This window comes from Pollicipes pollicipes, unplaced genomic scaffold (assembly GCF_011947565.3).
Source record: "Pollicipes pollicipes isolate AB1234 unplaced genomic scaffold, Ppol_2.1 Scaffold_4881;HRSCAF=5763_pilon_pilon_pilon, whole genome shotgun sequence".
In the NCBI taxonomy this organism is placed as follows: Eukaryota; Metazoa; Arthropoda; class Thecostraca; order Pollicipedomorpha; family Pollicipedidae; genus Pollicipes; species Pollicipes pollicipes.
This window is the reverse complement of record NW_023596576.1, coordinates 43,122,477-43,149,394: the sequence shown is the minus strand read 5'-3', so window position 1 is coordinate 43,149,394 and position 26,918 is coordinate 43,122,477. Positions and strand designations below refer to the sequence as shown.

Below are 26,918 nucleotides of genomic sequence, written 5' to 3'. Positions count from 1 at the left end.
CGGCGGCGGCCGGCCGGCGCGCGCGGCGCCCGCCCTCTGCACGCGCCACCGGCCGCCGCTGCTCTGCGACCGGCGCTCGTGCCAGGCGCTCCACCTCTGCCGTCTGTACGTGGACGGCTTCTGCCCGCGCGGCGACGCCGCCTGCCGCTGGGGCCACGCGGTGCTTTCGGCCGACAACTGGGCCGCGCTCGAGGCGTTCCAACTGCAGGCGCTGCCCGAGCGGGAGCTGCTCTGGCTGGTGCGCGCGCTGCTGCGCCGCACGGCGCCCGTCTCGGCTGACGAGTACCAGCGCGAGCTGGCGCTGTGCGCTGAATACGCCGCCGCCGCCGACTGCCAGCAGGCCGACTGTTTCCGGCTGCACCTGTGCCCGCGCCTGGCGGCCGGCCGCTGCCAGGCCGGCGCCTCCTGCCGCTGGAGCCACCAGCTCGACGACCCGGACAACTGTGATGGTGCTGCTGCGGCTGCGGTGCGCCGAACTGACCGAGGCAGAGGTGCTGGCCCGGCTGGCGCGGCCGCCGGACGACTCCGACGGGGTGGACGGCTGGTCCGACGGCGCCGGCCCGCCCGGCGCCGCGGCAGACGGGCCCGACGGTGTCCGCTCGCGCGACGTTCCAAGCCGACCGCCGACCGACGCCGGCACCGGCCGCGGCGAGACCACGCAGGCCACCCGGAAACCGCCGGCCGCCAGCGACGTGGAGAGCAGCGTGGACGGCGCGTCCACGACATCGCACACCACCTCCGATCGTTATACGAGCGGGCAGGAGTCAACCCCCCGGCCGGTGGCCCACCCTCCGCCCACCGGCGACACGCCGAGGCCACCGGCCGACAAGCCCACGGCAGAGGAGATGCAGGTCGCGGCTGCGACGCTTGATATCTGCCGGCGCAACGTCCACCCGTCGGTGTGCCAAGGCGAGGCGTGTGGCAAACTGCACCTGTGCCGCTTCTTTGCGGCTGGAGTGTGTCCGTACGACGTGAAATGCAGAAGCGGCCACACCCTCAAGGCGTCAGACCACAACATGCGCGTGTTGCACAGTCACCAGCTGCAGTCGATCAGCGAAAGGGATCTGGTGAACGCTCTCCGAGATGGATACCTGGTTCGACACCCGCTGACGAATTCGGAAAGACACTTCCTGCTTCAGATATGTCGTCCGTACCAAAGATTTTTCTGCAAGGACGCCAACTGCCATCGTCTCCACGTGTGCAGCGAGTACGTGGCCGGGACCTGCGAGAGCAGCTCCGACTGCGGTCTGTCCCATCAGCTCAACAGCCCAGCCAGCGCCACCGTCGTGCGGCGCCTGGGCCTCAGCTCGCTCCAGGCCGGAGACCTCATCGAGATTCTGAATCACCCTCTGAGCGCCAAGGAGGTGTGGCGCAGCTGGGGATGCTCCCCGGTCGCCTCTCCACGCCGGTTCTCTGGCGCCGTCGAGTGTGCTCCGTCCGACAAACGTGGCTCGGCTGCCGGCGAGCACCTGAGAATCCGCAGGCCCTCTAGCGGTGCGTCGACAGATTCATTGCGGACCACTGGTGCTCTGTCACTGCCGGCTGCCGTTCTGTCGCCTTCGGTGTCCGCTCCGTCGCAGCCGGCGACCGCTTCGTCGCAGCCGGCGGCCGCTCCATCGCCGCCGACCGCTCCGTCGCCGCCGACAGCTGCTCCATCACCGGCGGCGGTCGCTCCTTTACTGGCGTCTGGCACTCCGTCACCGGCGGCGGCCACTCCGTCACCGGCGGCAGCTGCTCCGTCACCGGCGGCGGCGGCTTCGTCACCGGCGGCGGCTGCGCCGTCACCGGCGGCGGTCGCTCCTTTACTGGCGTCTGGCACTCTGTCACCAGCGGCGTCCGCTCCATCACCGGCGGCGGCCGCTCCGTCACCGGCGGCGTCCGCTCCGTCACCGGCGGCGTCCGCTCCGTCACCGGCGGCGGCCGCTCCGTCACCGGCGGCTGCTGTTTCGTCACCGGCGGCGGTCGCTCCGTCACTGGCGGAAGCCGCTCCTTCACCGGCGGTGACCGCTCCTTCACCGGCGGTGGCCGCTCCTTCACCGGTGGCGGCCACTCCTTCACCGGCGGTGGCCGCTCCTTCACCGGTGGCGGCCGCTCCGTCACTGGCGCCGACCGCTCCATCACCGGCGGCGGTCGCTCCGTCACTGGCGGGGGCCGCTCCTTCACCGGCAGCGAAGACTTCCTCATCGGTGGCGGTCGCTCCGTCACTGGCGGGGGCCGCTCCTTCTCCGGCGGTGGCCGCTCCTTCACCGGCGGTGGCCGCTCCTTCGCCGGTGGCTGCCACTCCCTCACCGGCAGCGGTCACTTCGTCATCGGCGGCGGTCGCTCCGTCACTTGCGGAGACCGCCCCTTTACCGGCGACTGCCGTTTCATCGGCGGCTGCTGCCGCCCCGGCGCTATGCGACGCGCACTCGTCGGGCGGCCGCTGCGAGGAGAAGGAATGCGACCGATTCCACGTGTGCGGCTACTTCCTGGCCAACCTGTGCCGGCGTCCGCGTGCCACGTGCGCGATGGGCCACTCGTTCGAGACGGAGCACAACCTGGGCGTCATGAGACTGCACGGCCTGCTGGGCGGCTCTCCAGAGGAGTTCCAGATGCTGCTGGACAGGATCACGCTGCAGGAGCGGATCACCTTCCAGAATGGGGCCGAGAAGAAGGTGCAGATGTGCATACCGTACAACTCTGCGGGCGGCTGCACCAAGGCCGGCTGCTGCGGCCGCTTTCACGTTTGTCACCGGTTTTTGGGTGGTACCTGCGTCCCGGGTGAGTGCCACCTGAGCCACAGTCTGGGCGGTCAACACAACAGGCTTGTGCGTGACTTGCTGGGCCTGCCGGAGTTCGGTGCCGGCGAGGCGGCCGTCTGGGCCACCAACGGTGACCTGCTAGAACTGCTCCGGGCCAAGATGGGCCTGCAACCCAGCACGTGTGCGAGGTCCGTGGGCGTGCCGTCCAAGCCGGCCGGCACCGTCGCAAAGCCCGCCGGTGCGGCTGTAAAGGCTCAAGATACGCAGCCCAAACTTGCGGATGTGCAGTCAACACCAGCAGATGCGCCGCCCAAGCCGGCCGCCGCGCAGCCAAAATCGCAGGGTTCGAGTCAGGGTGCTGGAGCGGGCGCGGAGGCGCGGCCGGCGGTGTGCCCGCGGTACAGCGCCGGCCTGCCCTGTCCGGAGGGCGCCTGCGCCGCCCTCCACATCTGCCCGCACTACGTGGCCGGCGCCTGTCGCCGTCAGACGTGTAACAGAGGCCACGAGCTGACCTCGGCGCACAATCGGCACGTGCTGGAGACCAGCGGGCGCGCGGCCATGGACAGCAACCGGACGGCCCTGCTCGCAGCGCTGCGCAAAGCATCACCGCACATCAGGAGCGCCGAGGTGTATAGCAGGCTGCGCATCTGTATCCCACACAACCACAGCGAACGTTGCGCTAACAAGCAGTGCACGTATATCCACATATGCCAGAGATTTGTGGCTGGCTCGTGCCAGCTTGCGGAGGATGGGTGCGATCGCGGCCACCGAGTGCAGACGCCGGGCAACAACGTTAAGCTACGAGCCCTTGGCTTGGAGGACGCGTCAGAAGATGAAGTCCGTGAGCTGCTGCGAGCCATCCACGGAGTCCGCTCTTGCCATACGACCTAGGCTTGACGTAAGAATTCCAGAGTGCTTGTACTACTCGAGATGTGGTCCTGGAAAGGTCGCACATCGTATCTTGCCACATTGATCCAGCAGCTCGTGCCGTCAACCCATCGAGAGGCGTCATCCGCTGACCAATCTCGTCTCGAGAAATGGGAGTGCCCGCTACGTGTTCCGCAGTTAGCCAACCCTCAACTACGTGCTGACCTTAACTGGCCACGAATGAGTACACGAAGAAGGGCTAGGTCCTCTTCGGATAGCTTTCGCCTCAAATGAGTGGCAGTTCTTGTCAAATGCATCTGAGGATTCTGCCTCCAACTTGAGACCAACTGTATCTGGGAAGCCTTACTGATGCTGGGTGTGCCTGTGGTAATTTTGGCTCAGATCTATAGGATATTTTGAAAACTGACCCCTAGAATACCCACCGATTATAAGCCAGCTCACCAGGAGCCTGTTCCTGTTTGAAAATATTCATTCTAAGCGGACATTTATAGCATTAGGATGGGATGGCGTGTGATATACTCCAGGGGAGTTCCGAAAAGCGTGTTTTGTGCCAAAAACTGCGGGACTGCAGGCTGTGGCCTTCGAACTTGTTACCCACAATGCTTGGACTTCGCGAAGTTCTGCCCGCGTCCTTCCACGTCATCGCGCTTGGGTTTGGCGGCAGATGGGTCCAGCCGTTGCTAAAGTTATTTGGTTCTGTCGTCCTGTTGAGGTGTAAATGTTGCAGTTGAACACCCCGTGAATGCATAAGGGCGGTTTTATCACTCCTGGGCACAGTTGAAATGTGCGCACAGTAGGTCCACAGGGCACCATGGTTTTATTTACTTAAACAGTAGAGTTGTAGCATGGTAGGAGTTCGCTATCGTTAGGCATTTGCGATTTTTGCGACGCACACTTGATTCGTTTTGCAGCATAGGGGTTTGTGGCAACGTGGGCATTTTATGCACGGATGGATCCAGGGGTAACTCGTGTGCTTTGGCTGATTGTTAGGGACAGTGATAAGTGATGTGATCACATGTTGAACTTGTCTTAAAAATGTTGTACTTTAGATGCGTCCTTTGGGGCTCCTCGCTCTACGCTTTTCACGAAGAAGCATTCTCATATTCCTTTTCGATACTGCTTATGTGGGCCTCTCCCTGACTGTTTGTTTTTTATCATGAAGCTTGGTCGGAATGCGCTTTCTGCCTGTGCTCTGATGTGGATTGATTTTGCTAGTACCGACCGTGTTACTGCACACTACCCTTGCTCCACCATCCAACCAGGTTCTAAGGAGAGGATGAAACCGCGTTTAACATGTGACGATATGGGATGGGTGTAGTCATGTGATTACTTAGCTAGTAGGTTATATTTCACGGAAGGTTTGCGTCATCGTATCGAAATTCGTATGTCTGTGATAGCTGTGAAGAGCCTATTCCGTTGCATCGCCAAATTCTACTCATTGGCTTTTTGACTGGACACCTTTTCACATTTTCGTGTTTGATGTTTTCATTTGGTGCTTTCGAAGAAATTCTTATTTTTGTCATGCAGCGGTTGTACCTGGCGTGGAACATGTTCGGAAGGTAAAGGGGGAAAAGGTGGTCGACGTAGCATTCCACTGCGGCCTGTGCATTAAAACCACCATTGACTCTGCTAGCATTTCCTTCGTTGCTTGTGGCGTTGTTGCAATGAGTACCCTAGTCGTCTGCTTGGTCTCGCGTCTGGTTGTCGGGGTGCCTGGTGTGAGAATAAGCGCGATTGTCACGCTGCTGGTACTTAGTGACTGCGGTGCTTCACGATGCTCACCTATATCGCCAGGCTCGAGCGACTCGTGGTTGACGCTTGCGTCTCGCGGTCGGGCTTGCGCGATTGTTTTCGGACCACAGCCGACGCTTTCGCTTTGGTGCACGCAGGGACCAGTGGATTGCCGCTTATGCCTTTCAAGATGTGATTCTTCGTTCGCTGAGCAACAGCGTTTCGCTGACTTTTCGTGTAGATGCTGTGATAATGGCTGTCCATTTTGTTGCTGAGATGAAGAAGTTCGACGCTTGCGTTTCGTGTTTAGGCTCGCGCGTTCGTTTTTGGATCACAACCCACCCTTTCGCTCAGCTTTGAATGTGGGGACCAGCGGATTGCCGCTTACGCCTTTTCAAGAAGTGATTCTTTGTTAGCTGACCAACAGCGTTTTGCTGGCTTTCCATGTAGGTGCTGTGATGATGGCTGCCCATTTTGTTGGTGCGATGCGGTCTTGTGGTCAGGTTCATTGCAGGGAGTTAGGCGAGTGCTGTGAAATAACGTGTGATCACATGTTGCCTACGCTTGCTTTTGTCGCGTTAGCTATGAGCTTTTGTCATCTGTAATCAAGAGTTTACTTGTTCACAAATAAATAAAACAAATCTTTGGCTCTCTTTAAGATGTATCCATGACAAGAAACATGTAATTGATGCTGCACAGGACAAGCAGGGTGACCACCACTGACACAGTCGAGGGCGTTCAGGCCCATACTCTTTTAGCAACCTACAGGACCCCTGACGGCGCTAGGAATCGGCGATCAGTTTAGATCGGGCAATGCAGTGAGACCCAGCGCTGCTGAGCAGATATATATATATATATATATATATATATATATATATATATATATATATATATACAAGTAAGCAGGATTTGACCTTCGGTTGTCTTGAGATCCTACTGAATTAGACCCCCTCCGAAGAAAATCGTGGCTGTACGCCCAAGAGATCACCAGATGCGCAGCCGAGGGGCCCTTCAGGACGTAAAAGTGAGCTTAGGTCACCAGTGTCTCCCTGAACTTTGAACGTGTCTGGACGGTCGACGAATTTCAATGCCGTAGTCCGAAGCGAACGCCCCTTATGACAACTTTTTTTTACTCAGTTTGCCTTTTTGCTGCAAATATTTGACAAACTTCATGGCGTACACGTACGGAATGGGAGCGAGGGTCACACAGTACGTAGGTAGGAACTTTCATTACGGCGGCTCTTCGGCCGTAGCGTTGCGTCTTACTACAAAATACAAAAGCAGCAATATTCTGCGCGTTCGGGATTTGTGGACGCTGAGAAGCTTCTGTAAGGAATCCAAACTTCCTAACGGGATGACACTTTTTAAAAGTCAGTTGGAAGGATGGTCTCAACTGAAGAGGTGGCTTAGCTTACCACCAGAACTTGGTTTTTCCCCAGATTTTGGAACTTGGTTGCTTGCAATGGCCGACGCCATTCGGTTTTGCGAAAACTGCGACCCGAGCAATCGCTTTCCTCGCTCCACGAGATAACGGGCGTATCATTGTGGCTTTATGACATACTCAGCTGCTTAAGCCGCGTGGCGCCGCCAGCCAGTCACCCTGGTGGGAAGGACAGGCACCGTGGGGAATCGAACCCCATGCCTGTGCTTTCCCAGAGGTTCAGGGGTTAACGCGTATTCACTATCAACACCATCGGCACCCGAAGCGCAGGCTCCAACCTTTTGACGGTTAGTCGATTCTGCAAAATAATGAACGTTTCAGGAAATGGGATGGTCTGTCAAGAGCTGAAGGACCAATCTGTCCCACCGCGGTGTTTTCCGGCCGTCATTCTGGCGACACGGAGCGGCATCTGGCTCATCAGGAGGTTCTTAGAGGGGTACACCATATCTTATTGGTCCGCTTCCTGACGCGGGATGCCTTCTGACTCGCGTAGACATGCCCTGACATGCCCTGGATGAGGGCATGAACCGTCATAAACGCAACAAGATCTTTGCTCGCCGCAGGTAGTGAAATAATTCGCACACAGACTCCAGCTGGGCTTAACGGGTCCATGCTGGAAAGGGATTGGAGGGATCACCATTCGGTACTAGGGGCCCGGCCTGGCACAGAGTTCTTGTATTACCTCAATGTGAGCGCTCATCATAGGTTTTTATGCTCCCTTCATTTATCGGAGGGCCCCCGACCACGCAAGAGGCCCTCTGCCATTCGGGCTCCCGTCCCCGTCCCTGCTGAGCAAATATTCCCCTGACCGATTCGAGGACCCTTGTTGACACAAAACGCCCTGCTAGGCACTGTAGGTCCCTGAACGACAAAGGAGCCCGACCAGTGCAAATCGCGGGCCCAGCCTTGTCCCTGCTTAAGAAATGGCCCCCCAGAGCTCAGACCAATACGGAGCCGACTGTTCGTTGTTCGTGATCTGTACCATTTGCCGGGGTACTTAATGTGACCTACAGCCAACCCTTCGAACCCTTCAGACATTGCATGGGACCACTGACATTTGGTCTCCAGGGGCCCCTCAATCCCTCTTCGGGCCCCCTCAAACACCGCTCCGACTCGGGGCCATTTGCCGCCACAGTACCTCTGTGCGGCACTGTGGCCCTTAGCCAACACAGAAGCCCCTCATTGTGTCAGGAACCCCGAAAATTGCAAATAGCGGACCCCGGCCTTGTTTCTGCTTGGGAAATGGGTCTCAAGGGCTCAGACGGACATGGAGCTGACTGTTTGGTGTTCGTGGCCTCTGACCGACTTAGACACCCTCATTGTTCTAAGGCTCCTCAAACGGTGCAAGGGGACCTCCCACTGGCACTTCAGGGCACTGTGGGCCCTGACCGTTATTTGAGTGTCTGTCTTCGCAGGTCGGGGTCTCTGAATAAGACTCCGATCAACCCTTTATGTCCTTAGACCTTTCAATCGCGCCCTCGATCTTTGGACCCGGTGGGCCCTCTAGGCTCTTCGGGCCTCCCCGAACACTGCCTCTGGCCAACTCGGGGCCCTTTGACAACACAGAGCTCCTGTAAGGCGCTGTGGGGCCCTGGGCAATGTAAATCGCTGGCTCCGGCTTTCTCCCTGCTTGGAAAATTGGCTCTTGGGCCCATGTCGCCACGGAGCCGATTGTGCGTTATTGGTGGTATCTGACCGAAATATAGGCCGTTATCGACTCAGTGTGCCCCTGATCAGCGCGCAGGGCCCTTTGACGGGCAGTAGAGTTTCCGGCCATTAAAAGCCCCCCCGTGAGGCACCACCTTTCCGTGGTGGGGGGATTGCGTGCCCCAATGATCCTGCGGGCGGTTGGGGAGGCTTGTAAAGCGCCCCTTCCGGCCAAAGAGGAGGGGCCAGACGAAACGTGCCTCCCGCAAGGGCTCTGACTCGTTCAGAGTAGGGATAAGCAGCCCCTCGGCCCCAGCTTCTCAGTCTTATCTGGGTCTCGCCGTACCCCGTTGGGTCCGCAGGTAGTGATGAAGGGATCCTGGTCACTGAGGGAGTTGCCCTGCGGGTCAGTCGGGGCAGCTTACCAACACGTGGCTTTGGCCCGAATTTGTGATCCTGCGGATGCCTCGTGAAGTCTCCACACGAGGAAATCGGCTGGTCAGGCGTCGTGTTTTCGTGACACTGGCTTGGAGGCAAGCAGGTCATGTGACGGGTGTTGAGGGGGGAGCTGCCGGGTGCAGTGTCTGCCTCTTGACATCATTAAAGGGGCCGTGCCTCGGTTTGTCACCAGGGTGCCTGGTTAGCACCTGCGAACCGAGGCACTGGCGCCCGCAGACACGTGCCTGGTGGATCTCGCAGCAACTCTTTTGGCACACTGGCCTGCGTATAGCGTGCTGGTAGCCCTGGCGGCTCCTCTCTTAGAAGTGGACCGTCCCCGTGTTGGGCTCCGTGGTGGGCGGGGAATCAGCGCGCCGAATATAAACACATACTTATGAATACTTTATCATCAGCCAACCCCCCAAACACCGACCGTCGTCCACTACCCCAGTTTCTGGTCGTAAGATCCGCCAAAGTAGATGACCAAGGAAGGACAGTACCGCTCCGACTAAACCCATTTCAGCGCCAACAAGCATTTTCCAAGATCGGGACGCCCAAGGATGTCTTTTCGTATGCGGACGGAGGCATAGAAGTGCATCTAGCAGACGACCGCGAAATCCAGCGCATGCTTAAAACGACCACACTTATGTACAAAGTGCGAGGACAGGGAGAGGCTAGGGTGCCCGTATCGGTGCACCCTCACCCCTCTAAGAACTACTCCAAGGGTGTGATTACTTGCCGGGACCTTCGCGGCGTGAGTGATGAGGATGTTGCTGAGGGCTTGTGTGAGGAAGGGGTGACGGCAATGAGACGTATCAAGAGGAGAGAGAGAGGAGAGCTGACCGATACTGACTCAATTATTCTGACGTTTTGCTCTGCGAGAGTTCCAGATAGGGTCCGCGTGGGATATCAGTCGGTTCCTGTTAGGGTCTATGTACCCGACCCAGTCCGATGCTGCCGATGCCAGACGTATGGTCACTTCACGGACAAGTGCTGGAAAGAAGTTAGATGCGGAAGGTGTGCGGAAATAGGTCACCAACGCTCTGAGTGTAAATCAGAAACCGTGAAATGCGTCAACTGTGGTCAGGGTCACGTGGCGCCATATCGCAGCTGTCAGTCCTTCTTGCCAGCGAAAGCTGTCCTGAACATCAAATTGAAGGAAGGAGTTTCGTTTCGGGAGGCCCAACGCCGACACAACGATGCGACCACCACAAGAACATACAAAGACGCCCTTACCAATCCGGCAAGAAATTTAGTCCAAGTAACACCCGCAGTCAACGAGGTACTGAAACTGAGTGGACTTGATGATTTCAAAGGCATGACTGTAGGCGAGTTTGTACAGCTGATACTAAGCACACTTGTATCAACTGGCTCTGCTGTTCCGTCGTACCGGAGGTCGGATCCTCCGGAAAAGAATCCACCTGCGGCATTGGCCGCCGCTAGAGAAGCTCAGCCTATGGGGCTGGAACCCCCTGGCGGAGCTGCCAGAGAGCCCGGGGCTGGGTCGCGACCCGGGAACGAGGGATGGACCACGGTCCAGCGAGGTCGTGGACTTCGCCCCCCATCATCGCACCCCGGCCCAGCCCGTGCTGAAGACACGCCCTCCCGGGCTCCATCTCCCCCTACGACCAGCTACGACGGGGTTTGTCGTCGCTGGCACAGGGGCGCTACGAGAGTTGGGCCCCTCTGGCTCCCCAGCTAGTGGCCCTGCCGGAAGCGCCGGTCCCCCCGGCTCACGGGAACCGGACAAGGTTCGGCATCCTCCAGTCGTTGCTCCCTCCCGGAACCGCCCCTCTGAAACTGTTGTTCGTCCGGGTTCTCTGGACCTTGGCCCTGCAGGGCGCGCCGCCAGGTCGGCGTCTGCACAGCGGACGGGAAAACTGCTCCCGCTGTCGACTCCGCCCCACTCACCGGGAGGGTCAATGGGTCCGCCTCCCATCCCTCCACCTGGGGACGGGGTTTCGGGTCGGCCTACCCTGCCGTCCCCGGTGGCGGGTCGTGCAACAAAGCTTGCCCCTCCTTGGCCGACGTCGCCTACGGAGGGTGGAAGTCCCAAAGCCCGGCCAAGGGTCCGGCTTACCTCCACTGAAGTAGAGCGTCGCCAGGGAGATTTGTTTAGTGCAAAGCCCTAGGTGAACGCTTAAAGCAGATGCAAGCTGTACCGATGGATCTTAACCGTACACCCCACATACAAGCATACCTAACATGCCAGTGACGTTTTTACAATGGAACATGCGTGGCTTGAGGGCCAACATTTCGGGCCTACACACACTCTTATCTTATCGTAACCCGGTTGTGGCATGCTTACAAGAAACAAAGGTATCTGATGACACCCAAATTAACGTCAAATGTTACAGCATCTTTCGGAAAGACGTGAGAACTGACACGATCGCCCATGGTGGGGTGGCGGTTTTGGGTCATCACAGTATACCGTGCTCTCCTGTAAGTCTTAACACTGACCTTCAAGCTGTTGCTGTCGTCGTCGACCTCGGGTCGCTGAGGCTGACTGTCTGTTCTATCTACCTCCCTCCTGCTGAGGAAGTACCGGATTCGACACTACAGTCCATCTTCGATCAGCTTCCATCGCCGTTCTTGTTGCTAGGTGACTTCAACTCCAATAGCCCTTTGTGGGGCTGCAGTCACACAAGCCGCCGAGGCCGACATCTTGAGCGTTTGCTGAATACAAATAATCTTTGTGTTGTTAACACCGGCTGGCATACCCATATATCTCTGCCGTCCAGCACTACTTCAGCGATAGATCTTTCTATCTGCTCCTCGTCCCTTTTCTGTCGGTTGTCTTGGTTCGTTGAGAGCACTACATATGGGAGCGACCATTTCCCAATATGGCTTGGGATGAATGCTGGACACCCAGGCAGGAGGCCTTCCCGCTGAAACCTTCGACGTGCTAACTGGCAAAAGTTTACTGATGAGTGCCATATTAGAGTGCAGCCGACCGAGGACGACAATGCAACGTCTCTTGCACAACAAGTGACATCCACAATTGTCGGCACTGCAAGGTCTTGCATTCCCTTGACATCACCTGGGCCGCGCAGGATCCCTGTTCCCTGGTGGTCAGAGGACTGCAAGGCGGCAATTCTCAAGCGGAAGCGGGCGTTCAGGGTTTTAAGCGTTCTGCAACGACCAACAACCTCATCGCTTTTAAAAAGGCCAGAGCATTTGCGAAACGCACAATACGTGAGGCAAAGCGTACATCATGGAGGGAATATGTAAATGGTTTAAATCGTTACACCCCACTGAGTGCAGTGTGGCAGCGAGTTAGTCGCATTTCCGGTAGGAGCGTCTCCACTGCAGTTCCGGTGTTGAAAGTGGCGGGAATCACGATATTGAACACACAGGAAGTTTCCAACAAAATAGGTCTCGCATTTGCAGAAAGGTGCCGACATGGAACAGACGACCCACGCTTTATTCGTTACAAGGGACGAAGTGAGAAGACGGCAATCAATTTTAGAATTCCTGACTCAGAGATTTATGAGTACAACCAACCGTTCACTGTCATGGAGCTCTGCACTTGCTCTTAAGAGAGCTAAGAGTGTGTCGCCTGGATTGGATAAAGTCCACAATGATATGTTGAATCGCCTAAAGAAGGAGTCCCTCCATGCCTTACTCTCACTTCTCCAACTACATATGGTTGCAAGATGACTTCCCGGAGTCGTGGCGGGATGCCATTATAGTCCCGATACAGAAGCCCGGAAAGGATGGTTCCGACCCACTGCACTACCGCCCAATTGCGCTAACTTAAGCCATATGCAAAGTGCTAGAGAGGATGGTGAATTATCGTCTCATGTGGTACCTTGAAACTCACGGCTGTCTTTCCAAAGTGCAATGCGGGTTTCGAAAGAACCGATGCACTGTTGACCACTTAACGATCTCAGACACAGTTATACGACATTCTTTTAAACAAAGACGTCACACGATAGCAGTCTTCTTTGATATTGAGCGGGCTTATGATACCACCTGGCGCTGTGACATTCTAAGTAAAGTACACAAGTGTGGACTCCGAGGTCACATGGCACTCTCCATTGAAAAATTTTTACGTCGTCGATCTTTCCGCGTCCGAGTGGGTGGCATGCTATCTGATCGCTATGAACAAGAGAACGGTGTTCCTCAAGGGAGCCTCCTTAGCGTAACCCTGTTTGCGCTGATGATCGATGATATCGCCGATTGTCTGCCACCCACCATCAGTCGGTCACTGTTTGTGGACGACTTTGCCATCTGGTGTGCGGCATCCACAACGACGTCTGCTGAGAGGCAGCTTCAGTTATGCCTGATTCGACTAACTGAGTGGAGCCTTGAGAATGGCTTCAAATTTTCGACCACCAAGACTAAGTGTATGCACTTCTGCTCACGGATTAGAGGCTGTAGAGACCCGGAGCTGCGACTGTATAATGCTACTGTCCCAGTTTGTAACGACATTTGTTTCCTGGGCCTCACGTTTGACCGTCGGCCCACGTTTAAGCAACACTTTAAGATGGTTAAGACTAAGTGTCTCAAGCGCATGAACCTCATGAAAGTAATGTGTCGTATGACCTTTGGAGCCGACAGAAGCACCCTGTTGAGCCTGTATAGAGCCTTAATTCGATCAGTCATCGATTATGCTAGTCCTGTGTACGATAGTGCTCCTACATCTTCAAAGCAGGTTTTGGACACAATCCACCATACATGTGTTCGTATAGCCACTGGGGCGTTTCGTACGACCCGAACAAGAAACTTGCTGGTGGAAGCGAATGAACCGCCCTGGCCTCTTAGGAGACAACGACTTACTTTGAATTACGCTATAAAGGTTTCACAATTTCCGGATCACCCAGCCTTTAAGTTCATCTTCTCTCAGACGTTAATCCGTTCTTTCTTGAGGGGGCGACCCACGTCATCGCGGCCGATGTGCCTGCGCGTCCGGGACTGGCTAGACGAGTCGCTTATTACGCTGGATGACATTGCCCCGCACACTCTGCGGGACCCAGCTCCGTGGAGACATCTGAGTATTAAGTATGATTTGGAACTCAGCATCTCAGCTGTCAGTCAGCATCTTAAAAATGGCACTACACCACGAGAGTTCCTCACGCATTCGTTGGAACAGATCTCACAATACGCGAACTCATTACAAATATTTACCGATGGGTCCAAGGGCTCAACAGGAACGGGTTGCGCATTTGTTTGCGGTGACCATACCGTAGGTCTATGCCTCCCGCAGCACCTGTCAGTTTTTTCCTCAGAGCTGTTTGCTATTTTAGCAGCGCTTCAGTACGTTGCTTGTCGTCCTGAAAGGGATGTAGTCATTTTGACCGACTCACGTAGTGCACTTTTATCATTAGACCCGACGGCGTTGTTACGTGACCACTCATTTTTGACGCGCTCAATTTGGGAGGAACTGGAATGGCTGGACAACACCTCCTGCCGTATCACATTTATGTGGATCCCCAGCCACATAGGAATAATGGGAAATGAAAAAGCCGACGCCGCAGCGAAAGCTGCGGCGTGTGAGAGAAACCCAATACCAATTTATGTACCCGCTCGAGATCTGAAGACAGTCATTTCCAAATACGTCCGCAATACGTGGCAGCACATGTTCGACCAACATGTTCACGCTTTCAGGGAAATCAAGCTCCAACTGGGTGATTGGGAATCCTCCCATCGCCGAAGCCGCTTCCAGGAAGTCGCCCTTTGTAGGCTTCGGTTGGGTCATACATATGCAACACACTCGTTTTACTTGACGCGTAGGGATGTGCCACGGTGTGATAGATGCGGGGACCGGTTGTCTGTTGAGCATGTGCTCGTCTCATGCCGGCGCCTTAAGACGGAGAGGCGACGATTTTTTCCTCCTGCGCCCCTTCATCGGTTACTCGGTCGAGACCCATGTGGTGATCTTGGAGATATACTCGCATTTTTAGCACACATTGACTTGACGTTATTTTCACTCACCCCTCAGTGTAAGTGCGCCAGTGATACTACCTGCTATTAGCTGACAACATACTTACCGCGTCGTCGCAGAGGTAGATAACCGTCATCGAGTGGGCGCAAAATGGCCCTGATGCCGACGCGCCCTTAAAAACCAAATCACCACTACCACCGGCCATTAAAAGCAGATTTCGAGTGGCCCTTCGGCGGGTCCTTACCTAAGGGGGGGGGGACATGCCCCCTGTGCCCCCTGTCTCCGCTGCTGGACTTCAGGGAGAAGTAAAGTGCTGTTACAAAGCGTTGACAGCGTAATTTGGACTTGAAAATAATTAATTTTGATGTACCTGTGATGCCTTCCCTGTAACTTTTGACTTGGTCACCCTATACTTTCAAAAGATGCCGCATATTGCATTCAAATGCTCTCAATCCCACTTCAGGTGTCATTTGTTAAAGTATATAAAGTGACGACCCTGCTCGCTGTTCTATATGGAGGGATCCGGTTCCTTTGTGTTCATTTCAGCGCCCACCTGTGCTGCTTATGCTACTTAGCCGAGAAAAAAATATTTTCGAACTTAATAGGGCAAAATTGCAGCGTCTTTTCTTGGTCTCTATGGTGCCAGCCGTCATTCTAATGCGCTGCAATACTTTGGGGAAGTTTTAGATTGAGAGAAGTCAATGTGGGTCAAATGGCGACCCCGCCGATGAGTCGACTACGATGAGGGCAGTGAATTAGAACTCTGCTGGTCGGAACGGATTGCGGAGTGCAATGTGCGTCACGAAAGCTGTCTTAGCTGCCTCGCGAGTGGAGGTCGCGGTGTGTGGTGGGCTGCGGCCTGTTAATGCCGTTTTATTCTATGAAAATTCGACATATGGTGGTTGTTCTTATCCTTAGGCCGCAAAATATAAGTTTAAGACGTTTATACGGAGCTTCCGCTAGATAAAGGGCTATAAATCACTCGGGTGTGGCGGACGTCGAGAACCATAGTCGCCGCAATTGGGGATCCACCATGTCTTCTGTACATTTTTTCCTCCAGCCATTACCGGGAACGGATGAGCAGATGAATGACAGGTGAGTAAGAGTGTGAGTGGGAGGATGCCATAGTAGTTTTGTTTAAGTAAAAATACTTGAAATGTCATAAAATCTGACCGGGTGCTTCAGCAATATGTGTATACAACTTTTTAGTGTATGCTCACATGCTGTCTCCTCCAATCCTGCGAGACTTCCAGGGTGGTATTTTAGAAAAGGTGCTCTGGCTTATGTAAGTTTTTCCAAGAATGATTAATTGTAAAGGTACACATTTCACTTGAATCTTCTATGCAGCTTTCCATAACAGCCTTTTTGTAAATGTTAAATGAATTGGACCAACCTAGTAATTATTTTTGAGGTCATTGCCAGATATAAACTGGGGCATTCTTACTATCATTGTGAAACAATTTCATCTGCCAGATTGAAACATTCTTAAATTTCTGCATTCTTAAATTTGTTTTCTCCACATTCCATTTCCTAGCTGTCTTCATGTCTGCTGCACACTGCTTGTCCTGCCAAGTTTTAATATTGCCATGGTTTGTAGGTGGGAAGGCAGACAATCAGAGTGTAAGCAATGTATGCCATGCTGTACATGTCAGGAACAGCAGTGATATTGCTGCAATAAATTCAGTGCACACAGACCAGTATTTGAGCACTCTGAGTCAAGTGTGTGGTCACCACTGACTTCAGCACATAGAGGAGAATGGTGTTCTATGCAGTAGATGCTTCTTCTGCGGAATGGGGCAATTAGTTGGCTTCATTGTATTTCTGCTGTTGAAAGCATTCAGGGAAATTTTCTAGAAAATTTATCTTAGTTTCTGGGAATAGAACAAAATCCAAAAAGTATAAATTAGAAGGGTTATAAACATCTATTATCTGTACACCAAGGTTATGACATCTGTGATTTCATCTGCATGGCAAACTGGCAATTTGGTTGGCAGCACTAACATTAAACAACTGCTGTAGGAAAGTGTTTACAGCTCAGTTGTTTGCATCATTATAATGAGACTTTCACCATTCATGCATATTGTATCTTGCAGTGGTTCAGCACAAAATCAGTTTAATTTTTTAGCTATCAGTTAGTTTTGGACCTGGTCAATTTCACATGAGGCAGCAGAGCAAAATGTCAACTTTAAAGTCAGACTGTGAGTTGTAAAATTGGTCAGAACACAGATTCATATGCTGAAAGAGGGTTTGTTTTCTAAAAACTATTTGTTTAAATTTTTTATATAAATATATAATATATATATATACAAAATATATATATATATAAATATAATATATATATATATATATATATATGTATATATATATATATATAATATAAATAAATAGCAAAGTACCACACCATTGGTACCACATGCCAGGTACTACATAATGGCATCTGGTGGCATTATGGTGACATAAAGAATCATAGCAGTGAGGGTGCAGCTTTCTATTCATTTGGGGTAGGGCAGCTTCATATCCTTCCCCACTTCCATCACCTAATTTTGGGCTCCAGACCTCAAATTATGAGAAGAATGTAGGAAAATCTGGGGAGAGAGCTGTAATGGGACAGTTTGAGTCATAGTTTGCTGTTCAGTCCCTTTCCCAAGCTCATTTTGCAAAACTACAACACTATCACAGTGTAGGAGTAGTTATATTTCTGTTATTCAGCATATGTTGGCATGGTGGGTCATTATTGAAGTCATCATTTTGCCTAGACAAGAGTGTCTGCAGTTGGGTTGAGCCTTTGTTGGTGGGGTTCAAGTCTAGGTGCTGGCTATTTGGCCTTGACAATGGCCTGGGGCTGGTGGCGGTGGCGGCACTAAAAATAAGGGCACACCAGAGAGCATTTCAGAATAAGCTGAACAATAAAGTATGTTCAACTTTCACCAAATTCTGCTGTTGACCTGGATTCACATGATAAAATGGTAGGGGCCATGGCTCACATGGCAAGTGCTGCTAAGCATGAGCTTTGGTTTCAGAAATCCATTTGTTTAACTGGCTTGGAAAAATCATTTAAAATGGAAATAATAATGTAAGAATGTGTGGTGGGATGTTAACATTATAATATATTTCTGTATATATATATATATATATATATATATATATATATATATATATATATATATATATAAATGAACATCTTACCCAGAGTAACCCATATGGATATGATTTTCTGCATCAGCCAACATTTTGGGAACAGGTTCTAAAATATCTTTCTGAGAAATTTGAGAACTGTCCCTTTTTGATGATGTTCCATCTGTCAACACAATAGGTATGGTTATGACCATTAAGGCTGCAAGTGGGACAAATCACAAGTGCTGATTGCAGTCCCACTCAGCCTTGCCCAACAAAGAGTGTAGCTTGTAAAAATGTATCTTTTTGAGATAGCCCGTTCAATCAGTTTCATCATGCATGAATTCCCTGTAATTTGGCTATGTGGATGAAATACAGCCATCTCATTTTGGTTGACATTGGACAAATATTCCAGACATAACAGTGTATATTGTTGTGTCATAACCAGGCCAGATCTTGCAGGCCAAGGGATTCAATGGTAAAAGACTAACATATTTGTGTGGATGACAGATGGCCTTCACATTGGCAAAATTTTGAACATGTGCACATTGTTGGCCATACAAATTTAAGTGCAAACTGTGCATCTGTGTGATCTTGTCCTTTATTGAGGACTATCATCATCTGCAACTAGGAAAGGCAAAAGACATAAAACCAACTGCTTGGTATGGGGGTGTGTGTGTGATATAGTGTATGCAGCAAATGGTGAATGTGGTGAAATAACTAAATCCTTGTAACACTTTATGTGTTGTGTGTCACTAATCTAACAGGAAGTAAGTAACCAATGGCACACCGTTGAATGTTGTCAAGAACAAAATATGCTCTAACCTAAATAAAGAGGAATTCCACCATGCAATGAACATTACAGTGAAGCATGCTTTCATCCTAAAACTTTTTGTTCAAGATGGCAGCTTTGAACCACACAACACAGAATATAATGCAAATTTAAAAAATAAAACAAGAAGCATTCACTTAAAATATCAATGCCTTCAAAGTAAACTTATTGTGATATTACACTGCCGATGATATTCTACAGAGTAAAGGGGCACTGCCGAGGCATGGAGGTCGAACGGCGTAAAAGTTGAACTTTATGCTGTCGCGTGACTATAAAAATAGCCGGTAATTGCTAATTGTCACTGCCTAGAATGTAAAATGGTTCATTTATGAGATGGTTACCACATGAATTGGACATCTATGGCTTATTGAAGGGTCTGATGATGGACAATAAATATGGGCTCTAATGGACTATTAGAAGATTGGGTGAGTGTATAGACTTGGGGATTGTGGTAGGACGAGAGTAGATGTAGGAGGAAGATTAGAGATGTTTGGGCTGAGGATGTTGGTATGCTCAGGACTGACTGAGTTCGTTTCGACTCTGTATGGCTCGATTTGGTCGGGTTCAGTTCTGATCTGGTGCAGTTTACTTATCCACACGCTAAACGTGAAGTACGAATGTCGCATTTTTAGGCTCATTTATTCTCTACTCCCCTCCTGTTTCTTGTTACTCGCTCGTGTGTGTACATCTATGTTTTCATGTTCCGCTTCGTTACACATCATCTCAGCACATGTACCGTTGGCTAGGGAACTGCTGTCGATTGGTCTCCCAGCGATCGTCGTCTTTATGTAGTGTTAGCGCGGTGCCGTGCGACGATGACCGCGATTTATGGTGTCTGATCAGCGCGCGTTGCAAGTGTTGCCTTGTACTTATGAAACAATTTGGGATAAGTGCTGTCACATTAAAGTCAGGACAACATTGTAAGTGTCTTTGAAAAATATCGTTTTTTATTATGTGACTGTTATGTATAACTTCCAATGCAGATCAGCACCAAAAACGACACTTGCTGCTAACTCGCCGATCTCATTAGTTGCCAGGTCTTGCCACATCCGCTTTCATTCAGCTGTCGGGTGTCGTGGTCTGCTCATTAAGCGTGTACTATAGATTAATGCCATAAAATGCGAACTCTCCACTGCATTGATTAGTTGTGTTTGTATTGGTTCCCTAGGGTCTCGGGGGACCATGACTGAGGGATGCGTTCGATTAGTACGGGGTGCCATAGCATCGGCGTAAGGTTATGTAACGTGGATTGTCGGTCGGGTTGCTAAATAAGCGCAAAGTTTGCGATAAGGTGCTTGCCTGCTGTTAGTTGTGGGAAGGGAACCATCAAAACGTCAAAGATCGTAACGTTCAATGTTCATATTGTCCCAAAGTGCAATATCCAGCGTTCATAACATACGAAATGCGTCCACTATTGCCAACGTTGGCGGGGTTAACACCATTCAGACGCGCAACGTCAAGTCATAACATCCAGCGACCACATCCAATTTATCAGTTTTGATTCCAGCCGTTAGATGTCATCACAGTGCCATTTTTCGAGTTTCTGGCACTAGATGGCATAACAATACCATCCTTCCCTCTTTTGACAGCAGATGCCTGAGTCAATATGGCGTTGAACTCATGGTCACGTGTTAGGTACAGTGAAAGGTCGTTAGCACAAATCACCTAGTGCCTGGTGACTGGCAGTCATGTATTCATTTCCAGTAAGGTTCCGAACCATTAGGGAATCTATGTGCCACGAGCATCAATGCATTCATAATGCTGCGTCACGCCTCAGACGCACCATGCTAGGAAATTGTCTAAATCAACTCCATCGTTGTCGCTTCGACGGCGGGACCCGAACCGGAATAGCTCGGCGGCAGAGCCACAGGTCGAAACAACCCTTGGCACCTATCGCTGCTCGGTATATAATCATTCAACGCGGCGGACCATTGGCTTCATGTGTGCATAACTACGTTTCCCTATCTAATAAAATGTACATCGATGTTGGTCTACCCTTTAAACATATCGATGTTGGTCTGCCCTTTGGCGTATGTGCCGAATCGCGTCAATTAACATTCATTTCTCTTAGTGTCTGCGACGTGGCTGCCCGCTCTGACCGTACCTAATCGTCGTCCGACACTGCAATCCTTGCTGGGGGCGGAGGAGGTTATGGTGAATGCTGCGGTGTGCCAGCGGTGGTGAAGGCTGTGCTCTTGGAAACGACGCAAACTCGCAAGGCTTTCATGAATTGAGAGGGGTGATCGTAAGGCATGGAAATCATAGGCCACACAATATCGTGGTCAGGTATGCTCGGGTGTACCAAGGCGCCTGCAAGATACCGGCGGTACACATCTGTCAACTCCCAAGCACTTGCACTAGCAGTTCACTGGTATTGTCATAGCTGCTAAACCAATGTCTGTCTGGCAACGTCTGTCTGGCAACGTCTATCCGGCTGACGACGGTGGTACGTTTGAACACTCACCATAATACACGTGCGCGATTCGGTCCTCTATCCAGTTCATTGTCCGTCACATTTCATCACCCAATACACAAAAATATCGATATGAAATTGACATATGAACAGACATGGACATCAAACAACAACAATTAAATTACCCCACAGGTGTGCCGTCCTAAGCTCTCAAAAGTCTCAGCCTATTCCACTACCGCGACCTTTAAAACATGCCTCGTCATGGAGCCCACGTGCGGATTTCTCACAGATGAGATGTTTTTCCATTAGTTGTTGACTTAACGAACATTGCAATATATATAGTGGTTTAATTGGTCAGCGCTGTGCCGCATGGCGTCACTCGTCGGCGTGAGGGGGCCAATTCGGCCACGGTATCCCTCCAGTGCATAATATTCTAACCAAAAGTTGAAGATTTGCCAGGAGTTGGCACCGTTTCCCCAACTTTTGGACGTCGTGAACGCTGGATGTTGTGACTGGATGTCGCGAGTTTGGATGCTGTGAGCGAGGCTGTTTGACTTTCCCCTGTCCAAAAAGATGGAAGATTTTGGACGTTATGCACGCTGGACGTCCTGACCATTGGACGTTATGTGTTGTGCATGTGCATCTCTTGGAAGCGTTTTGTGATTATCGCCTTTGAGCATATTTGACGCTACCACCCCACTTCCGTTCGCTGATAATGTTTGTTGTTTTGTAGCGTCGTGTAAAATTATGGTCAAGTGTCATAAAGTCTGTTCAGCCATCAAACGCTATACTAGCGGTTGTCTCTAATGGGGTGCTGGGGTCAGATACGCATGTCACGTCGTGTCCACTTGGTTGTCGTGACGGCGGACTGCGGCCCGTGATCGGTGTCGTGACCCGCGCCTCACCGGTGACGGGCGTGTCGACGATGGCAGGCTACGCGAGCTGGCCGAGCGCATCAACCGGTACGGCCAGCGGTCGCCGGCGCCGCTGGGCCAGCTGCGCGTGGCCGTGCGCCAGGCGGCCGTCGGGCCGGGCCACGTGGCGCTGCTGCTGGAGGACGGCCGCGTCTGCCGGCTCGCCTTCTCCGTCATCACGGAACGGCTCGACCTCAGCAAACAGGACGCCGGCTTCAAGGCGCTCTTCAAGGTCAGAGCCGACCGCGGCCACCGTCTCGAGCGCCGTTGGCACGCGGGCCGCCGACAGTCGGCACCCACTGACGGCCGGGCATCAGCCATGCACAGCCTGGACGCGCATTTGATGCGCAGGGGCCAGTCACATGCACACTATATCGCCGCTGTGTCACGTTTGGTTTATGATAGCAGCTATCTGTCGGATTGTCCGACATATGAGAGCAAGCGGCAGTCGTTAGCCCCATCTGGGGCGTGGGTCGGACAATTAACCACCTCTTGGACCAAATAAAATTATTGCTGGCTGTCATTTCAAACTCATGTGTTGTGTGTTATCGCTGTGCTTAAAACGTGTGATGTGGTAATGCTTGCTTCTGAGTGAACGGCGTCTTGCCTCAGTGTGGATGGCATCCGACTGCGCCCCCGCTGTCATCACTGCTGTGTTCTTGTCTCGCTGTGCCGGCCCTGCGGCGACGCCGGCCTGACGGTGTTCTGGTGTGCTGACCGCCGCACCCCCGCCAGGTGTCGTCGGCGCCATCCGGCGGCGGTGCGGGAGCGGCGGCAGCCGGAGGGGCCGGCGGCGGTGGTGCGGGCGGCGGCGGCGGCGGAGGTGGGGGCGGCGGTGGCGGCGGCGGAGGCGGCGGCGGCAAGCAGACCCAGCGCGCCCGCGGCCGTATCCTGCGCACCAGCTCCTCCAGCGGCGCCCGAGGTCGGTAACGAGCGCGGCTCCGTCTCCCCGACCTGCGCACGCGAGCAGGCCAGCGTGCTGCGCCCACTTTGTCGGTGAACACGGCAGCACTTCGCGACTCTTGTGTGCAGTGGGTTGTATGCGTGACACGGAATACGTGCGACCAGGCGCGCACTAAGAGAGATGCCTGAGAGCCGATGGCTGCTGCCGGAAGGCCGCCAGCCTGAGTGCGGGATGGCGTGCTGTGCGCTGGCGGCGCCGGCCCCCCCCCCCCCCCCGCCGGCGCCGACGCGCAGCTGACCCGACGGCCGTGTCCGCCGCCAGGTCGCGGCACGGGCGTCATCAGTGTGGCCGGCGCGCGGCCCGTGGTACCCGCCTCCTACGTGCCCGAGGACCTGGTGGCGCAGGCGCAGATGGTGCTGCAGGGCAAGTCGCGCAACCTCATCATCCGCGAGCTGCAGGTGAGGCGGCGGGCGGCGGTTTCGGTGTGCATGCCATGAGGCTTCTTCAGAAATATGTTTGTATGGAATTTGCGAATTTGCGTCATATTTCGGTTTCTTAGGTGATATGCGTGACAAGCCCCGACTTCCCCCCCGCCCCCCACGCACGCGCTGCGTGAATTTGTGGAGCCTGAGAAGTGATCTACTATAAGTTCACACACGCACGGTATGATTTTGTGAAGCCAGACTACATCCGAAGGATCGTGAACATCGTTAAATACCCTATGTTGCAGAGGACCAATTTGGACGTCAATTTGGCGGTCAACAACCTGCTCTCCCGCGACGACGACGAGGGCGATGACGGCGAGGAGGGTCAGGTCAGTGGCGGCGCTGTGCGGGCCGCCCGCCCCAGCAGAGGCAGTACACCCCGGCATCGTGCTGTTTTGCTGGGATGTTGCTGAGTGACAGTCATTGCATGCTGATTTGCGAAGGGGCGGTAGTATGATTGCTGTTCCCACAAATGGGAAGCCGCTCAGCGATAACCATGCGGTATGCTTTTATGATTATTTAGGCCTTAAGTGATTGCCATTGACTGAGCGATTAATGGAAATTGAGACAGATGCTTGTATGGCCAGATACTGGAAGGTTTCGGTTTAACGTGCCATTGGTTCTATGTTACGTCAAAAGTTGAGTGGATGTCAGTTAATTTAAAAGCTCATCTAGCCTCTGATATCCCTCATATCTGCCAAACGTAATCGAATACATTCTGAGCATTCTGGACGCCTTCAGCTAATGAGATCGACAGAACGCACGACAGATCTTGCACCTCTTGCCCCAAACGAGTGGCGAGTGGCTCTGTGTGCCGGTCAGGCTCCCCGAACCGCGCGCCCCGCCGTCAGGACTCGTACGTGCCCGACGACCTGATGTCGCTGCTGGACGCCGGCATCAACGCCGACCACCCGTCCGTCATCATCGACGCCGACACCATGTTCAGCGAGGACATGTTCGGCTACAGCACGAGCGTGCGCCGGGCGGGCGCCTCGCGCGGCGCGGCGCGCGGCGACCGTGACGAGCGCGACACCGTGTTCCCGTACCGGGAGCGGCGCGCCGGCACCACCGCGCCGCCCAACCCGTCGCGCCGCTGGATGATCGAGAACGCGCTGCGCGACACGCTGATGGAGAAGGACCCGGACGGTGAGCGGGAGGAGGAGAGGGGGGGGGGGGGGGGGGGGAGTATGTCGACCCGGCTCCCCTTCTTGGAGCTTCTCCAGGTGTCGCAGGGGTGCTGTGTGTTGGATGAGCCGATGCTGAGACTCTGGTGCTTACTACCGTCCAAAGGTTCGTTTCTGGCCATTGTGCGTTTTGTGCCATCTGATTCGTCTTCTCATGCTGAATTCGGATATTTAAACCAATAGCTCAAGTTTTCACAAACTTTTAGCTCAAAGAAAAGGTTACAAGATGGTGCAAAATTTCAACGGATGGTTTAGATAACCGCATTCAGCACGAGCAGACGAATCAGATGACGTAGAACATGCAGAAAGGCCAAAAATCACCATATGGGGTTTTACCCTTGGACGGCAGCTTTCCTGCTGACCGTCGCTTTGTTCCGTGCCGGGAGCCCTGCCTCGTCGCACGCTATGGCACGTGACTGGTGTGTCACGTGCCGTTGGTCTTGTCACGTGACTGATGTGTCCGATCGTGGACCGCTCCGACTGCGCCGCGTGGCCGGCCGGCCGGCGAAGGGCGCGTGAGTCCGCGCACGGATCCCTGCCCGCCTTGCTCTGACGCTCACGTCGCTCCTTCACAGGCAAGAAGAAGGAGGCGAGCCAGCCGAGCCCGCTGTGGCTGTCGGACGAGCTGGAGTTTCTGCCGGCGTCTGTCAAGTTCGCGCACATCGCCGCACTGCACTCGGAGCTGGCCGCCGTCAGCGCGACCGGCCAGCTCTACCAGTGGAAGTGGAACGACATGGAGGCGTACCGGCACCCAGAGGTACGGCCGTCGCGCCGCTGCGTCACCGCCCCGGGCCAAACAGCTGAGGAAGGCTACTATGCGGTTACGGTCGTCTGTCAAAGACAAAATGATATCCGTACGTGTTGGTGCATGTATTGATTAAAGGCCACAGGTTGCTGGGCAAGAGGAGCACGGATCCGCTCACTCAGAGTGTCGCTGTGGTGCGTCGGCCAGTGTCCCCTCTGACTGATCCGCCTCTGGCCGGCCGGCAGAACCCGGACATCCGCCACCCGAAGGTGTCCTGCCTGGGCCTGCTGAGCGAGGTCATCACGCACATATCGGCGTCGACGGTGCGCGCTTCGGTGGCCACCGAGTCGGGCCGCGTGGCCACCTGGGTCGACGAGACGATCGGTACGTGACGGCCGAGGCGGGGGCCTCCGCGCCGGTGGTGCGGTAGCCGCGGCCGTCAGGATCCGGCTCAGCGATGAGAGGTGGCGGATCTGCGAGCCGGCGTGCGTTGCGAGGTGCAGGGGCAGTCGGAACGCGCGGGCCCAACCGGCAACGGTGGTGTGACTGTGTGGGTGCCGACGGCGACCACTCGGCGCGTCACGACATGCGTCGGCTTCCAGCGGGATGCGGGGCGCGTTGAACGAGGCTCTGTGGTGTGATGTCCGTGACCGGTGCCGCCCTGCCGCAGCGACGGCGGCCACCAAGCTGGAGCACCCGGCGCACGCCTTCTCCGAGCTGGTGGTGGACCGCGTGCGCCAGCTGCAGACCTGCTCGCTCTACACCTGCGTCCAGCTCGAGTCGGGGACCATGTACTGGTGGTGAGTGGTCACGGCCGACCGGTGCGCCGGCCGCGCCGTTCGGACACCTGCGAGGAGTCCTTCAGCCAGGCGAGCTCGTCACCAGGTGGCGCACTCGCGTTTTGTCGCAGACGCCTCCGGCGTTCAGACGCTGGTCGGTATGGGTGAGAGGAACGCGCATGACGAGAATGTTGAACAGCGCACACAAAGTGGCGTTGGTTGGAATTTGGCGGCGTGAAGGTGACGCTGCTGTTCGTGCGACAGGGGCGTGCTGCCGTTCGGTCAGCGGCGTCGGCTCTGGGAGAAGTACCGGCTCAAGTGTAAGCGGCAGCGGCCGTCCGCCACGGCCGGCGACGTCCAGGTCGGCGCCACCGTCTGCATGCGCAACGCGCCGTTCTACCACGCCGGCGCCGTCGGTACGCACAGCGCCCCCGCTCCGGCCGGCGGCGGCTTGCGGGGGGTGCGAGAGATCGTGAGAGAGGTGGTGCTTGTGCAAGCATTTTATGTGTGAGGCATTACGATAAGACCAGTCGCTAACATGGTGTGAAGATATAGGCAATTGCCATGAGAATGGGAGCCGTTCAGGTGCACGTTTGCCAGCTGCCCTGTCAGCTGTGTGCTGCCGCTGCACATGCGGTCTCTCGAAACTGACTCGTTCCCGAGGGCTGGCTGCCCTTTCAGCTGGCAGCTCTTTGTCTCACACGGAAGCGAAATGATGGGAACGCGGCGACTGCGAGCCGTTCACGCGTATGGCGCCGCACCGGGGATCCCGTGC

At 54.1% G+C, this 26,918-nt stretch overlaps 1 protein-coding gene across 1 annotated transcript in view; it reads left to right on the top strand.

Annotated features, from left to right (window-relative positions):
* Positions 1-15,600: 15,600 nt before the first annotated feature.
* Positions 15,601-26,918, top strand: part of LOC119100422 (E3 ubiquitin-protein ligase UBR5-like) — a 29,264-nt gene continuing 17,946 nt past the window's right edge. The window contains exons 1-10 of the mRNA XM_037223519.1: positions 15,601-15,868; positions 22,065-22,278; positions 22,782-22,968; positions 23,272-23,408; positions 23,681-23,764; positions 24,287-24,581; positions 25,195-25,376; positions 25,610-25,748; positions 26,035-26,164; positions 26,408-26,559. Of these exons, the coding sequence (XP_037079414.1) occupies positions 15,807-15,868; positions 22,065-22,278; positions 22,782-22,968; positions 23,272-23,408; positions 23,681-23,764; positions 24,287-24,581; positions 25,195-25,376; positions 25,610-25,748; positions 26,035-26,164; positions 26,408-26,559 (1,582 nt within the window). The 5' untranslated portion in view covers positions 15,601-15,806. The remainder of the gene's footprint in view (positions 15,869-22,064; positions 22,279-22,781; positions 22,969-23,271; positions 23,409-23,680; positions 23,765-24,286; positions 24,582-25,194; positions 25,377-25,609; positions 25,749-26,034; positions 26,165-26,407; positions 26,560-26,918) is intronic.